Below are 14,991 nucleotides of genomic sequence, written 5' to 3'. Positions count from 1 at the left end.
CTCCACTCTTTGGCCTCCCACTGCTGGACACGCCCTCCTCCCTGTCCTGGGTCTCCTGACACGGAGACGCCTGTGTGTGGGCTCAGGGCGGGTGTCCTCAGGGGTGGGCATGGTTGTGCTGGAGGACACTGCTGAATCCTTGGATCCAACCCCCAGGTCTGGCCAGCCCAAGAAGCACGCAGGGCTGTGGCTGCTGTGTTCACGGCCACCTTTATTCCCAGCGCTGGTTGTCCCAAGGCCCTCCTGGGCCACAGCCAGCCCCACCTCTGCCAGTCACCTGGCCACGACCCCACGCATCAGATCAGCCTCAAGCCCTGCCCCACTCCCTGCCCTGCAGAAGCCAAGTCCCTAGCCACAAGCCCCTGTCCCCTCCCCCATGGCCCATGCCTTCAAGTCGCACATGAATGGGGCTCCGTTGAGAGGCCCCTGGGCCATCATCAACCTTCTCAAGCTGGCTGGCGAGCAGCCCTGAGCTGAGCCCGTTCCTCGGAGGCCGGGTCACGTTCCGTCCTCCTTCTCCAAGGAAGGCCTTGCCTATGGGCCCAGGAAGTCCTCCTTTCGGTAGCCCTTCTGCAGTGGAGAGGGAACCCAGGGTCAGGACGTGCTGCCCTGCACCCGTCCGCCCCAGTGTGCTGGAAGCAGAACCCTGGTCTCCCCGGTCTCCTGTGCCACACGGGCTTCCGCGTCCCTCCCCGCCGTCCCCAGCCCCCACCCTGCGCTTGGGGCCTGCCCACCCTGGACTGTGGACATACCGCCCGGAAGTCTCGGTGGAGCTTGCTGTACTGCCACAAGTTGGCCAGGAGGCTGGAGGCCGCCCTCGAGGACTTCTCACTGTCGGGGCTGGGGGCAGGGGGCAGGGGTCAGCAGGGCAACGGGCATGGCCAGAGATGGGGTGGGCTGGGGCACCCTGGGCCGGGTGTGAGGTTGGGCCCTGACCTGTCCCGCATCTTCTTGAGGAAGACCAGCTTGCGGAGTCCATCGAAGTAAAGCAGGTCCCGGGCGGCGACTGGACTGGCCACCACCAGGTTGTTGAGCACGGCTATGATGTTCACCAGCACGTCAGCCGGAGGGCACTTCTCACCCACGCTGCCAGGCAGCTTCTCGATCAGGTGACTCACCACCTTGGTGGCTGCCAGGAGGTGGGAAGGTCAGGCTCTACCGCCCCCCCAGCCACCTCGGCACCTTCCATGCCTGTCTGTCCACTGGCTCTGGCTTCCCAGAAGCTGCCCAATGGGCAGCAGCAAAGTCCAGGGTTGAGCCCAGCCAGGCAGGGGAGGCAAAACCCTGGCTCCGGGACAGCCAGACTCACACATCTCATCCTTGTTCCTGGCGTTCCGAGACAGGTTTCGGATGAGGCCAGTCAGTGAGCGCAGCTGGTGGTGGTCAGCGGTCCGAACTCGGTCCAGCAGCGGATTCAGGATGCGCTCCTGCTCCAGAGCCAGCCGGCTCAGCACGCCTGCCCACTGCAGGTGAGAAAGGGGCTGGTGAGCACAGGTGCCGGCCCTCAAGGCCCCAACCTCCCTGGCACCTCCCTTAAGCCCAGCGCAGACCTTGAATCCTCACAGGCCCCTGGGCCTGTCTGGGATGCTGACCTCATGCTTCTTGCTACCCCTCAGAATCCCCTGCCTTCTAGTCCCACCTACTCTGCCCGGAGGTCGGCACCCTCCACTGCCTCCTGCCTCCTTTCCTCTCTCACTCTGAAGTTCTGGCTCCCCTTACAGACTGTAAACTCCCGGAGAGTGGGCTCCCATCTCCTGTTCACCCCTCGTGTCCCCGACACGTGGGCAGGTGTGGGTCAGGCCAGGCACAGCCCTGTGGTGCCCAGGACACCTGCCGGGTGTCCGCAGGGGCCCTCACCCTGCGGTCGCCCGCGGTGATGTTCTGCAGTGCCCCAGCGGCCGCCTCAGTGGTGTGCCGGTTTAGCTCGCAACGCTGCAGCAGCCGGTTGTACAGCCCCACGATCTGGGGGCTCCACAGCCACTCAAGGCCCTTGGGGTCCTTAGACACCTCGGCAAAGGTGAGCGCGTCAGCCATGAGGGGCAGCTGGGAGAAGAGGGCAGAGGGTCAGCTGCGGGCAGGCCAGCACCTCTGCTCCCACCAACCCAGGCCCACTCCCACCTCTCGGAGCCGCCGGCTCTGCGGAGTGAAGCAGCCCACCACCTCGCCGGGCGGCGCCCCCGCCACGTCCCGGCGGCCCCGGCCCTCCAGCCGCTGCAGGGCAGATGGCGGCATCTCGTCATACAGGCGGTAGGACAGGTTCCTCAGCACGCACACGGCATTCTCCACGCTCTGCAGAGGGCGGGCAGCGGTTAGAGCAGGCTGGAGCCCCTCAGGCCCCCAGGCACTGGCCGACCCTCACCTTGTCCTCACACTTGCCCACGTCCAGGGCATGGTTGATATAGGTGACCAGGGCGTCCACCAGCCCGTGGCACTCACGCATCTTTTGACGAGTGGCCTGGGAGGCTGAGCTGAGGTTCCTGTGGGTGGAGGCAGATCAGAGACTGCCACAGGGACCCCAGGCAGAGCTAACCTCCCACAGGGACACCCCCCAAACAGCCACAGGGGCCCAAAACCAAGGGCTGATATCCTGAGCACCAACCCTCTCCTTCCCCTGAGCTGGGCCCTGCCCCCGGCACCTCCTGCTCCTAGTCCTGGGATGGGGGGGACACGGAGGCCCTGACCCCTCTGCCTGCCCATCCCCAACCCACTCCTCAAAGTGCCCGGGGGCGGAGAGAGGTTATAAATGTCAGACCAAGTCCCTGATGTAAGGAAACCTGAGCCTGTGAACCCAGAGTCTGTTGACGTCTGACTGGGGGACACACCTGATGGCCCGATCCCCTCCTGCATCAGCACTCTGCCTCGCTTGTCTGTCCACATCTCCCAGCCCGCGGCCACCTCCGCCATGTCATTCAGACCTCAGACCCAAAGGCCCCTTCTCGGGCCTCCCCCACCCCGCCCAGCGCACCTGAGGAAGCCCGTGGCGTTGTAGAAGATCTCGGCCTCCGAGGCGTTCTGCTGGATGAGGGGGGGTCCCCCAGCCCCCGAGAGGGGGCTCAGCACCAGGTCTGTGAGCTGCTCCAACGTGTCTCGGGCCAGGCGGTCCTTCAGGTGGTCACTGGAGGACAAGTTCCACAGGATCCCTGCGGCAGGGGGCCAAGTCTGTGGTCAGGGGCAGCCCACCAGCCCCTCTGGCTCTTCCAGGGATGGTGGGGAGGAGGCTCCTGACCTCTCTCTCCCTGGGCCCCGCCTGGCACTTCCAGCCTCACCCAAGAGCCTCGATGGGGAGAGCCTGAGTGTGACCTGCAGGGTCACGGGGCTGCAACAGAGCAGAGAGGACACTTGGGGACATGGGGCCTGGGGTCTGGGGTGCAAGGTTGGCTCCAAAGAGACAAGCCCCAGAAACAGCGGTGGGGACCCAGGGAAGAGGCAGGCGGGGCGGGGTGGGGTGGCCGAGCGGTGGGGCCCAGGGCCACCTGTGACGTTCTTGCGCAGCTCATCGTCCTGCTCGCGCAGCGTGCGCAGCAGCTCGAAGATGCCGTTCTCCTCCACCAGGGCCAGCTTGTTGTCCGCGCTGTCATACACGAGGTTGCGCATGGCGCCCGTGGCGTGGCGCTGCACCTCCTGGTTGGCGTGGTTGAAGAGCTTCACCAGCCTGGGCACGGCCTGAAGGCTGCGGGCCTGCAGGCACAGGCATGCAGGTGTCAGCACGCGTGCAGGGGTGGGCGCGCATGGGTGTATGCAGGTGGATGTGTGTATGTGCGTGCAGGCTTATGTAAGTGACGCAGGTGTGTAGACGTGTGCCAGTACATGTAGGCGTGTACGGATGCTGTGCACATGTGCACTTGTATAGCGCTTGTACACTGATGTGTGCACGTTACCCCAGTGCACGCAGGCACGTGCAGACGTGCGGATGTAAGCAGGTGTGTGGGGATGCGTTCAGGTGTGTGCAGGTGTGTGCAGACGTACACAAGTCACTCCCTCCTGCCCGTCCTCCGTTGAGGAGGCTCTGAGCAGGACCAGGTCTGCCCAGTCAGCTTGGGGATCAGCAAGGGGTGGTCAGGGACTGGAGGGCAGTGAGCGAAGGGGGGCCAATGCAGGGTGTCCCCAGGCCGGGGGCCACGGGCAGCAGGGTGGTCACCTGCTTCTTGGCCGTCGCATCACTGTAGCACTTGTGTTGGATGTAGGCCGCTCCCAGCACCTGCAGGTTGGGGTCTGAAGCCATGAGGTACTTGACTGCTGAGGGTAGGTCAATGTCATCAAAGCTGCAGAGACAGGCGGCAGGTGTCAGGCTGACCCGGGGACGGACTAGGGTCACGGCAGAAGCCCCTCCCGGAGCCAGGCCCAGCTCACCCGCTGCTGAGCCTCTGCAGTGTGCGGTGGCTACCGTAGCTGTCCAGCGCACGCATGTCCGGCAGGTGGCCCGAGTCAGCCAGGCTGAGGCTGAGGCTGCGCACGGATGGCGCCCGGGTCACAGGCTCCAGGACGGCCCCCGGCGGCCCCGCAGGCCCCGCACGGCTGCGGTGGCTGCTCTGGAATCGCTGCAGGGTTCGCATGGCGGGGGCACGGATGGTCCGGCTGGGTGGTCCCTCGGTGGGCTCCGGCCAGTCCAGGCCCCCAGCCTGGCCAGAGCTGGAGCTGGCATGGCGTTCGTAGGCAAAGGACCTATACGCGGAGGCAGCGGACGGCTCCAGGTGCTCGGACATCACACTGTAGCGGTCATCCGGGCCCCCGGCCCCCAGCCTCAGGGAGCGCAGGGACAAGGTGTCATAATCCACCCGGCTCCCCACCCTGCCACGCTCATGGAAGGACACGGGCCGGGTGGGCATGGGTGCAACAGGCTGGGCAGCCCCGTACCCGGCAGCCCCAAAGGCAATGCCCCCGTTGTGGGCAGAGCTCAGCCTCCGACTGGAGCTCAGGTCCACGGCCGAACGGGAGGACCAGGAAGCAGGGCTGTAGGTAGGTTTGGCGATGGGCCGGAAGGTCTGCGGGGGGGGGGGGATGGACAGTGAGGGGTGCGGCAGCTCTCCTGGCGCCAGTCCCCTCCTCCTGACCCTGAAGCCCTCAGCCTACCCCAGAACCCCCCCTCACGTGACCCTTTGGGCTGAAAAGGGTGTCACTCACCGAGGTGGTGTCCCCACTCAGGCCCTGGGAGCGGGAGCTGAAGCCAGCCTGCAGGGTGTGGTACCCGGCCCGGGACCCACCTGTGGACAGGGACAGCGGAGCCTGGCTGGGCTGATGGCCAAGTGCTGGCCTCCTGACTCCTCTCTGACCCTGAGGCCTGGCAGGGAGGCTGGGTGGACTCCAGGGCCAGGTGCCAGTGTCTCTGCCATTGCCTCATTGTACCCTGCCAGCCGTGCTTGCTCCCTCTCTGAGGCTGCCTGAGGAATGTGCCAGGGACTCCTACATTAGCTCTCAACCCTGCCAGGGTACAGTGCCTGGATGCCTCCCCCAGGAAGCCACCCTGACCTCCTGTGAGCCCGTCCGGTGCTGTGGTCACCCCAGAGTGTTGCCACACTCACCAAGGACACAAGTCTCCCTGGACTGGTGCCCTGAGGGGCAGTCCCTTGACCCACCTGGCAGAGCCACACCCGCCCCCAGCCACACACAGACTGAGGGCTCTGGCGCCAGCCTGACTACCTGGTGAGTGGACGGACGAGTGGGTGGGTGGAGGGTGGAGAGATGGGGGAGGGCGAGTTGGACCATTGGAAGGATGGGTGGGTGGATGAACAGACTGCTAGGTGAAGGGATAACTAAGCTGGGAGGATGGCGAGCTGGTGAAGGGACAACTGAACGAGTACGTGCCAGATGCAGAATGGACGGGTGGGTGGGCTGTGCTTGGTCAGGCGCACTGGAAGAGCTGGGCAAGGGTCAAACCAAGGTAGAGCAGTGGCAGCAGGCTGGGGTGGCATCGGCTGGGCGATGCCCGGAGTTGGGTCTTTAAACCTGGAGGGAGTTCCTGGGGGTGGTTAGCCTCTGCCAGAGTCCTGCTGGGGCCACACCTGGAGGGGGAAGAGTCCCCTCTCCCCAAAGGCCAGGGAACAGTGACCTGGCTGATGGGACTCAAGGTGGGGGTGAAGGGAAGAGGGGCCTTGGCCCCTCCCCCAACCTCTGCCCCACGTTGGTCTAGGGGGACTCCCCAGACCCGCCCTGGTTAATGAGGCTTCTGGGCAGGGGCTATTAACCCTTTGACGCTAGCGAGGCTGAGCCTGGGGGGGCACGCCCCGTGCCTGGGGACCTTACCCCCACCACCAAATTATAATCCTCTTTTCCCTAATTGGCAGGGTAGCCAGGGTGGTAATTAACCCCTCCCTGCTTCCTCCTCTACCCCATGACCCCTGGGCACCCAAGTTGGCCATGAGCAAGGCTGAAACCTAGGGAGGGGGGTACCCAGGAATCCAGGCTGCCCTGACGACCCTGGCTGACCCTCCTTCCTCTGACCAGAGGCTGGAGGCCAGGACTGCGGGGGCCCTCCAATCATCTTGTGAACAACTTAGACATGAAGTCTTGGCCTCTGACCTCCTGGAAGGTTCATCTTGCCACCTAACCTTGATCCCTGCTGCTGCAGCCTGGAAGGGAGGAAATGGCTCTTCTAGAGCCAGTGCCCTGAACTCGCTGCATCCGTGGGATCCTTCAACACTCATGCACGCACACACACTCACGCGTACTCACACATTCATCACACACATGCATGCACCGGGGGACTGGGATTCCTACATGGGGGGCTGCCTGGCACGAGGCGCGGTCCCCCAGCCGCTGCTGTCACGGAGAGTATGTGGGTCACTCCAGCACGTCCCTCCACTGCAATTCCCTGGGGAGACCCTGGCCCAGACAGGCGGGTGGCTCTGGGCCAGGAGCCCCAGACCCCACCCCTCATCTTTCTGTCTGCTCATTCCCGTGGGGGCTGGGGGCGGGGTGAGGGTGGAGGAACACTATAGCCTGGGTGTCCGTGTCTCGGTGTGTTTGTGTCTTTGTGGGACTGACGTGTGTCTGCGTGTCTCTGAGGCTGTGTGTGAGCCCGTGTCATGTGGGCCTGGACGTGTGTGTGTTCCGCGTTTATTGGCAGAGATGGGCCTGGCTGGCACGCCATGTGCTGCGCCGCCGGTTGTCCCCCAACTGGGGGCCGGGACTCAGGGCCAAGGGGCAGGTGAGGCCGGACCAGACTTGCAGGGAGGACCCCGGGGACCCCCCTGGGAGGTGGGAGGCCCCACCTATGGCTTCTCCCACGCCCGCTGGGGCGGGGCGGTGACTCAAGGCATGGCCTCGGTGAGTCAGGGAGCTGAGCCCAGAGTCGGCTGCACCACGGCCTCTGGCCCTCGCACCACCACACCCACTGGGGCCACTCTGGCCGCCACCGCCTGCTGCCCACCCTGCCCGTATCCGCCTACCTCCTCTGGCTGCCTCGGCGGCCCCCTCAGGCTCGGCGGCCCCATTGGGCCATGGCTGCTGGCCCAGCTGCAGGAGGCGAGCGCGGACCTGCTCCTGGACCCGGGCCACCCGCAACCGCTCAGCCTCTGGCCCTTCTGCGCCCCGGCGGTCCAGCTGCAGGTCGGAGGGCAGTGCCAGGGAGCACACGCCGGCCTCGGGCTGCAGGGCCGACAGCAGGAAGTTACCGTCCTGCATGGCGGCTGGCACACGGGGCTGGGTCGACCTGGCCTGGGCCCGGCAGCCGCCTCCAGCCCGGGCTGTCTCCGCCGTCTCTTCCGTGCGGCCCTGTCCCTGAAGTCCCCTCCCCGCTGGCCTCGCCCAGGGCTGGCCTAGAGACAGACGCCCGCCCAGCCCTGAGCTCAGCTAGGGGCGGGGACACCTGGGCCAGGTGGGAGGGAGGGGCCGCTGCCTGCTGGAATTTGGGCGGAAGAACAGGCCCTGCATGTTCCCCTCCTTTCGCCAGTCCCAGGAGACAGGGCAGAGGGGTCCAGGCCCTTTGTTCGCAGCACGTAAAGGCCATAGCAAGTCCTCTGACCGCTGTCCTGAGTGTTAGGAAAGGGCCTAGAGAGGCCCCTGGGGAGACTATGGCTGCCCCCTCTGGAAATCTGAGGGTGGGCCTCCCCCTCCCTGAGGAGCTGGGGGCTCCAGGTAACTCCACGGACCAGGCAGCCCAACCGTGAGGCTGGAATGAGGCCTAGACGGGGGGCAGGTGGGGCAGGTGGGGGCAGGGGTGGTGCGGCTTCAAGTCAGTGGTAGTGGACAGGCTTGAAGGTAAAGGAATTGAGTGGAGCTTTAGGGTGGAAGGGGGCTCTGGGGGCCCTTGTCCAGGTCCTTGGTGCCCCCGAGAGACCCCGGAAGTGTGAGGCTCACCCCCAGGCTCATGACCTTCCAGATCTCCTCCTGTAGACCCCAGAAACTACCCCCTGCCGCCCCCCTCTGCAGAGGCCTCCAAAGGACTGGCTTGGTCCTCTCTGGAGCCCCTCCTGTGCTCCTGCCCCCCAGGGTGTGGGGGTGGGAAACCGTTCCCAACACTGAGTCAGGGCTCAGCTCAGCAGGGGCAGGCAGGACTGCCCCCGGGGGCTGACTCAGAGGGCCCTCCCGCACTGGCTCGGGGCACAGGACCTGGTATGTGCAGGGAAGAGCCTGGGAGTCTGAGAGAGCAGGACGAGGAGGGGTTGGAGCAGTGCGGGGAGTGGGGGGCCTAGGGTCAAAGATGGGGGGAGGCCCAGGCATGGTGGGGCTTGCCCCCTCAGCTGGACCAGCCTACTCCAAGGCCTCCGGGGTAGGCCTGGCATGGATCCAGGACAAGCCCCTGGCAGACTGGGTGGGGCAAGGGGTGAGCTCAGGAGGGCTGGAGGGGTGGGGATCAAGTGGCCTCTTGTACCTCCTGGGTTCCCCTCAAAAGTCATCATGGGGCCCACCCTAAATGGCCCTCTCGTCCATGGGAAGCCCTTGCCCTGGGCCCCGGACCCCTGAAGGCAGGGGACATGGTCCCAGGTGGAGATGATGGCTGGAGGACAGTGGCCTGGGGGTGAGGCAGGCGGGAGGGGGTGTCGGGAGGCAACCCTAGTGGTCAGTGCTGGGGAGGAGACTGAGGGGTGGGAATCAGAGGTCAGGGTGGGGGGATTGGAGGGGGAGGGGAGGGGCCCCAGAAATGTCAGGGTGAAGCCTGGGGTGGAAGCCTGAGTTGGAGTCACCTCTTGGAGGGGTGCCCAGTGGGAGACCTACCCCGCTGGTGGTCCGGATACCGCCGGCCCTGGGGCTCATCCCAGAGGCCACTGCTGCCGGTCGAGGTCCAGGAGTCCTGGGCTCCATCCCGGGCCCAGCACAGCTGCTGGGGCCTCGGTGTGGGATGGGACTGTGGGGGCCCTGGGAGGGAGGAGTGGGAACGCCCGCACACCCCGCCAGCTCATCAGACCGGTTGCTTTCCAGGGAGACATGTTTTGTGTGGAAAAATCCCGGGAGACAAGTTTGTGCGGCGCTGAGTGTGCCTGAAGGTGCACGCCTGGCATGGGCCGGGGCCCGCCCTTCACACGGAGTCCACCCGGGCCCCCCTGGGGCCTGCGGAGGCCAGGCTGGGCTGCATGACAGGGAAGCCAGCCTTGAAGGGCAGACTGCAGGTGGGGACGGGAGGGGACTTGTGCAGAGGCCCCGGGTGGAAGCACGGCAGAGGGATGGAATGGGCTTTGGTGGGGTTGGAGCCACGGGAGGGAGAGGAAGCACCAGGCAGGTACCCTGTGGCCTGGTTTTCAACAGCCTGCAGGGTCCCCAGGGCTGGTTCTGAGGACTCTTGGCAGGAGGGGCTACGGGTGCCCCCGGCTGTGAGAAGCCTCCCTGAGGACACGTAGACCCTCCCACCTCCGATCTCCGGCCTTGGTGGCTCAGTGTGCTCTAGAGCTCAGGAGTTCTCGCTAACTGCTGCAGGGCCTGAGGGGCCTGCTATGGCTCGGACAGGTCCCCACCTTAAGCTCAGAGCCCAGTCCGACCCTTGCGACCAGCCTCCTGCTCCTTCCTCCCCGAGAGTCCTCTTCTCCCTGGAGCCCGTGCATGGGGAGACAGCACAAGGGGGATTCAGTACCCGGCTTGATGGTGGACTTTCTGGAGGAGGGGTATCCCTGGCAGATGGGGGAAGACTCACCCAGGGAGCTTAGAAAACAAGCAGTAGGTCCGTCTGTGTGCGCAGGGCCTGGGAATTTGCTTTGGTGCGCTGTCAAGGTTTGAGAACCTGGAACCTGAGGGCCTGGAAAGGTGAGTGATGCTCCTCCTTGGGAGGTGGGTGGAAGGGGGGAGCCTGGACTCTGCCCTGGGAAGGCAGAAGGAAAGGCTATGGGGGCCCAAGAGGGGAGGTTAGCATTTACACCCCTCCAAGTGACCAGGCTTAGAGATTGGGCTGGGGCATCTACCGGAGGTGGGGACCCCGGGCAGTTGTTACAGAAGTTTCTGAAGGAGGAGCTGGGGGTAAGCAGCAGGTGGTGGACGGGATGGCTTTCAGGGCTGAGGGCCAGAGCAGGAGGCAGGATGGAAGGAGGACCTCGGATGCTGACTTTGGTAACCTGGGGGCCACTCACTGCCAAGGGGCACTCAGCAGGTGTAAGGGGCTGCCAGGCATCTGCAGGCGGAGCCTGGGGGGTAGCAAGAGGGCACCCCACCCCACTTCATTTCAGAGGCTGGAGGACAGCTATTAGGCACCAGAGGACCTGGAGAAAAGCTTGAAAATGTAAGCAGGAAAATAAAACAAAACTCAGGAGAGCGCTGGAGTACAGAGAACCTAAGTAGATTGCCCGGGGCCACCCAGCCTGCAGGGGTGGGGGCAGATCAGAACGAGTTGACGTGCTAGGTGTAGGGGCGCAGCGCGCTTGCAGAGACCCGGGAGGTGCCGGTCTTGCTACTCCAGCCCTGTGCGTCCTGGCGCTTCCTGTTGGCAAACTTGCGCCCACGCTGGCGAACCTTCCAAAGTCCCAAGGGCTTGTCTCCCGCCAAGTCCAGCCCAGGGCCAACCTCCTCCATTGAGCCTACCTGGACTTGCGCCACAGCACCGCCCCTGATCCCCCGGCTCCTGGGGCGGACACCTGGGACCAGGCATCCCCCGCGTGCCGCCCGCCCCGCGTCTTGTGCCTTCGGTAGGGAAGGTCATGGAGGGATACGGCTCCCCCTCGCCCAATACTGCGCCTGCACCTCAGCCCATCCGTCCACCGCTTGTGGTTCTGAGCTCTTCCCAGGCGCTGCTGCTGCTCTGGGCCAGCTGTGTGACCAAGACAGACGCAGCTTCTCGCGGGAGCTCTTCTAGGGTCGGGTGGGACTCAGACACAGCAGCCGACATGCAGTGGTGCTGTTGGGCTGGCCGGGCTGCCAGGAGCCTCCAGGACCTCTTACTCCTCTGGGGCAGAGAGAGGAGCCTTGCAGAGGCCCCAGAGAGGACCCAAAAGGGAACAGGGCAGCTGGAGCACATGAGTGGATGGGGACGTGGGAGAGGGTGGGGGACGAGTGTGGGGTGCTTCAGTAGGGGAGTGACATGCCAGATTTGTGTTTCAAAGGACGTCAGCCTCTGTGAGGAGAATGAAGTGACTGAGAGCGGACTGGCTAGGAGGCAGCAGCTGGTCCCCCATGGTGGCCCCCAGAGGCAGGGAAGGTGGGGAGAGGTGCTGAGTTCCTTGTCACTCAAGATGTGAAAGCTAATGCTTCCTCCCCCAGGAGGACTGTGCTGGGGCCCCAGGGACGCATCAGTCACCACTTACGGGCTTCGTGGTGCAGGCAGGGTGCGCAAGGCTTTGCTTACGTTCTGGCCTTAATCCCACCAGGGTTCCCGTAGCTGAGCTGCGATTGTCCCCATTTTACGGATGGGGAATCTGAGGTTCTGGAGGCTAATGAAGCTTCCAGAAATTTGTGTGTGTAGAGAAATGTGCCCTGAGTGCTGGTGGTGGGATGGGGGATTTGGTAGTGCCCCTGAGGGTCCCCTGGCTTGGCCTGGGCCACTTCCTGCCCCAGCACGAAGAGGGGATCTGTTCCTGCTAGCTCACCTTTAGTCTTCTGAGAGGGATTCGCGCTCCCTGCAGTCCTCCCCCAGTGGCGCCCGAGCAGCCCTCTGCCCTCACCATCTTGGTCACCCCTGGACTTGCCAGCACTTTTGCTGGAACAACACCAGGGCTCGGTGTCCCTAGCGCTCCAACATCTTTCCCTGAGGACTCCCATGCTGTGGCCCAAAGCGCTGGCTGGCTGACCGAGACCTGGGAAGAGGGTGGCCTGATGCCCACAGAAGTCTCTACCAACGAGGCACGGTGACATCTCGGGCGTGCCTATGGCTACTTATTTTGATGTCAGTGTTTTAAACTTTCTACTTGAGGCCTCGCATGTAGGGCGGGGATTGGCTCTCCCATGGGCCCGGGGGGCGGAGTCGTGGCCCCAGACAGGACGGAGTGGGGTCTGTGGCACCCACCTCCCCCGGCTCCCGCCCCCAGTGGATCATGGACGTGCTCGTCTGCAACGGGCTGGGCATCTACTGCGGCATGAAGACCCTCGAGTGGCTGTCCCTGAAGACGTACAAGTGGCAGGGCCTCTGGAACATCCCAACCTACAAGTACGTCCCAAGAGCCACCCTGCCCCTCGGGGCCTCGGCGTCCCTGCCGGCCCTTCTCGGGACCACCCCGCCCTGGCCGCCCTCCCTGGGGGAAGTGGTCCAGGAAGAGACCTGGGGGCGGGGGGGGGGGGGCGGGGCGGTGGCAGTGCCGCCCCAGGTGACAGCCCTGGTTCTAGGGGCAAGATGAAGAGGATCGCCTTCCAGTTCACGCCCTACAGCTGGGTGCGCTTCGAGTGGAAGCCCGCGTCCAGTCTACGCCGCTGGCTGGCCGTGTGCGGCATCGTCCTGGTGGTAAGGCTGACGGCCTCCCGCGCGCGGCCCCCGGGCACCGGGCTCACCCCCACCCTCCTCTGCCCCCAGTTTTTGTTGGCAGAACTGAACACGTTCTACCTGAAGTTCGTGCTGTGGCTGCCCCCCGAGCACTGCCTGGTCCTCCTGCGGCTGGTCTTCTTCGTCAACGTGGGCGGCGTGGCCATGCGGGAGATCTACGACTTCATGGACGACCCGTGAGGGCCGCGGGGGCCGGGGAGGCACGGGAGGAGCCGTGCTGCCGCTCGGGCCGAGCTGGCCTGCACGGCCTCAGCCGACGCCTCCCCCGCAGGAAGCCCCACAAGAAGCTGGGCCAGCAGGCCTGGCTGGTGGCGGCCATCACGGTCACGGAGCTGCTCATCGTGGTCAAGTACGACCCGCAGACGCTCACGCTGTCCCTGCCCTTCTACATCTCCCAGTGCTGGACGCTCGGCTCCGTGCTCGCCCTCACCTGGACCGTCTGGCGCTTCTTCCTGCGGTGAGCCCGCACGCCACGGCCCTGCGCCTCCGGGCCTCTTCCTGGTCGGGTCCGAGGTGCCAGGCCCTGCACGGCTCTGCCCTGCCCGCGCTGGCACCCGCGGGGGGCGCGTCCACGGGGCAGTGGCAGGGACCTCCAGGGCCCAGCTGGTGGTGACGCGGCCCCCGCTGCCACCAGGGACATCACCCTGAGGTACAAGGAGACCCGGCGGCAGAAGCAGCGGAGCAGGGCCGACGGCAGTGTGGACGGCGGTGTGGACGGGCACGGGCACCCGCCTGGGCCGGACGACTCCTTGGGGCCCGAGGAGGCCGCGAGGGAGGGGGTGCCGGCTCCAAATTGAGAACGGACGCTGCGCCTCAGCCGCGTGGAGCCCGGGCCCGCCGCCCTCCATCTGCTGGGATTCCCGCTGGGCCTCAGCCCTCAAGGTTTTCTTTTCCTTTTCTCCCACATGCACAGTGGGGCCAGGCGTGTGTGTGTGTTCGCGGGGGTGTGCGTGCGGGCGTGTGGGCGTGCGTGCGTGCTCCTGGCTCCTGAGGCTCTGGGGCTCGCCCTGGGCCACGGCCTCCCCTCTCTGCGCAGTCACCCCGCCGGCCTCGTCCGCACTGAGCCTTGGCACCCACTGAGCGGCTCGGCCCGAGCGGCAGCTTCGCGGTGCCCCCTTGGCTCCCTGGACCCTGGCTGCGCCCTGCGGGCCCCACGACTCCCCTGGCAGCCCGTGCAAAGGATGATCACCCGGGAGCGCCCTGCGGCCGCTGAGAAAGGGCAGATCCTTCCCTTGGGGGCTTTCACCTGACCTTCCGACCTGGAGGGTGTGCGGCCGGGGCTGGGGGTGGGGTCGGATACTCCAAGGCCAGGCAGCCTGGCGGGTCGTGGGGTCTCCGTGCCCCCAGAGTTGAGCTCATCCCCACGAGCAAACAGAACAAATAAAAGCCACAGTGAAGGTCTGTCGCTCTGCGTCTCCTCGCTGCCCTCTTCCTGTCGCTGCCAAGCCCTGCAAGGTGCCCAGGACCCTGGCTTCCACACACCCCCACTGGAAGGAAGCAGGTGGCCTCTTGCTAACCCGCTGCCCTCACCTCTGCCGTAGCCTGTGCCACCACGGACACCGTCCCCACCCCAGGTGCCCCGCTGTCTCTTGGCTTCTCAGCCTCTGGCTTCCGTGAGCTGACCTCGCTTTGGGGGTGTGTGGCGGGGGTCTCAGTGTGCCCCACCCAGAGGCCCGCCTGCTGCTGTCCCTGCGTCAGCTTTGCTCTGGGCTGACCCACTGCAGGGACACCAGGTGTCCTGTCCGCCCAGCTAGCTCCGCCCGAGGTTCAAGTCACTGGGTTTGTGGTCACTCTGGGTCACAGCCTGCCTCCCTCCCTGTGGGGTGGAGACCCCCGCTGGCTTCTGGGCGAGATGCACGCAGGCCCACGTTGTGCGTCTCCTGCCCAGACCCGAGGGCAGCTGCTTCCTTCCAGTGGGGGTGTTTAGAAGCCAGGGTCCTGGGCACCACGAAGGACTTTTGCAGCGACAGAAGTTACTGCCCAAGGACCAGACCCTTTGAAAGCCACCCAGCGTCTGCTGCTCGATTGTGCTGGTCAGGGCAGGTCACCCCTATGCTGCCCACCTGTGGCACGGTGAGGCCAGCTAGACGGAGGACCCTGCCCTCCCGTCCACGGGGCTCTGGCCTCCACCAGGAACGCGTTCTGGAGCCGGCCACTGACAG

General features: G+C 65.4%; 2 protein-coding genes across 13 annotated transcripts; one reads left to right on the top strand and one right to left on the bottom strand.

Moving 5' to 3' along the window:
* Nucleotides 1–196: 196 nt before the first annotated feature.
* Nucleotides 197–9,989, bottom strand: PKP3 (plakophilin 3). 2 transcript variants are annotated; one of them, XM_072970632.1, is made up of 14 exons: nt 9,888–9,989; nt 7,386–7,584; nt 5,122–5,201; nt 4,351–4,982; nt 4,139–4,262; nt 3,474–3,678; nt 2,966–3,140; nt 2,360–2,477; nt 2,119–2,289; nt 1,858–2,043; nt 1,310–1,463; nt 937–1,129; nt 753–840; nt 197–570 (listed from the first exon to the last, which is right to left on the bottom strand). In XM_072970632.1, the coding sequence occupies exons 1-14, from the start codon at nt 9,972–9,974 to the stop codon at nt 535–537; spliced, it is 2,448 nt and encodes an 815-aa protein (XP_072826733.1). In that variant the 5' UTR covers nt 9,975–9,989; the 3' UTR covers nt 197–534. The 2 variants fall into 2 exon arrangements, with proteins under 2 accessions (XP_072826733.1, XP_072826732.1); XM_072970631.1 differs by lacking the exon at nt 9,888–9,989 and adding an exon at nt 9,154–9,303.
* LOC102534340 (phosphatidylserine synthase 2) lies at nt 7,879–14,230 on the top strand. Of its 11 annotated transcripts, none has more exons than XM_072970665.1 (8): nt 7,879–8,073; nt 9,358–9,545; nt 10,109–10,173; nt 12,106–12,238; nt 12,381–12,499; nt 12,676–13,005; nt 13,101–13,286; nt 13,464–14,230. In XM_072970665.1, the coding sequence occupies exons 4-8, from the start codon at nt 12,221–12,223 to the stop codon at nt 13,624–13,626; spliced, it is 816 nt and encodes a 271-aa protein (XP_072826766.1). In that variant the 5' UTR covers nt 7,879–8,073; nt 9,358–9,545; nt 10,109–10,173; nt 12,106–12,220; the 3' UTR covers nt 13,627–14,230. The 11 variants fall into 11 exon arrangements, with proteins under 11 accessions (XP_072826766.1, XP_072826770.1, XP_072826773.1 ...); XM_072970674.1 differs by lacking the exon at nt 7,879–8,073 and having other exon boundaries at nt 9,359–9,545; nt 12,676–12,790; nt 12,860–13,005; XM_072970669.1 differs by lacking the exon at nt 9,358–9,545.
* The last annotated feature ends 761 nt before the right edge of the window (nt 14,231–14,991 follow it).

This window comes from Vicugna pacos, chromosome 10 (genome assembly GCF_048564905.1).
Source record: "Vicugna pacos chromosome 10, VicPac4, whole genome shotgun sequence".
Lineage (NCBI taxonomy): Eukaryota > Metazoa > Chordata > Mammalia > Artiodactyla > Camelidae > Vicugna > Vicugna pacos.
This window is presented reverse-complemented; position numbering and strand designations above follow the sequence as displayed.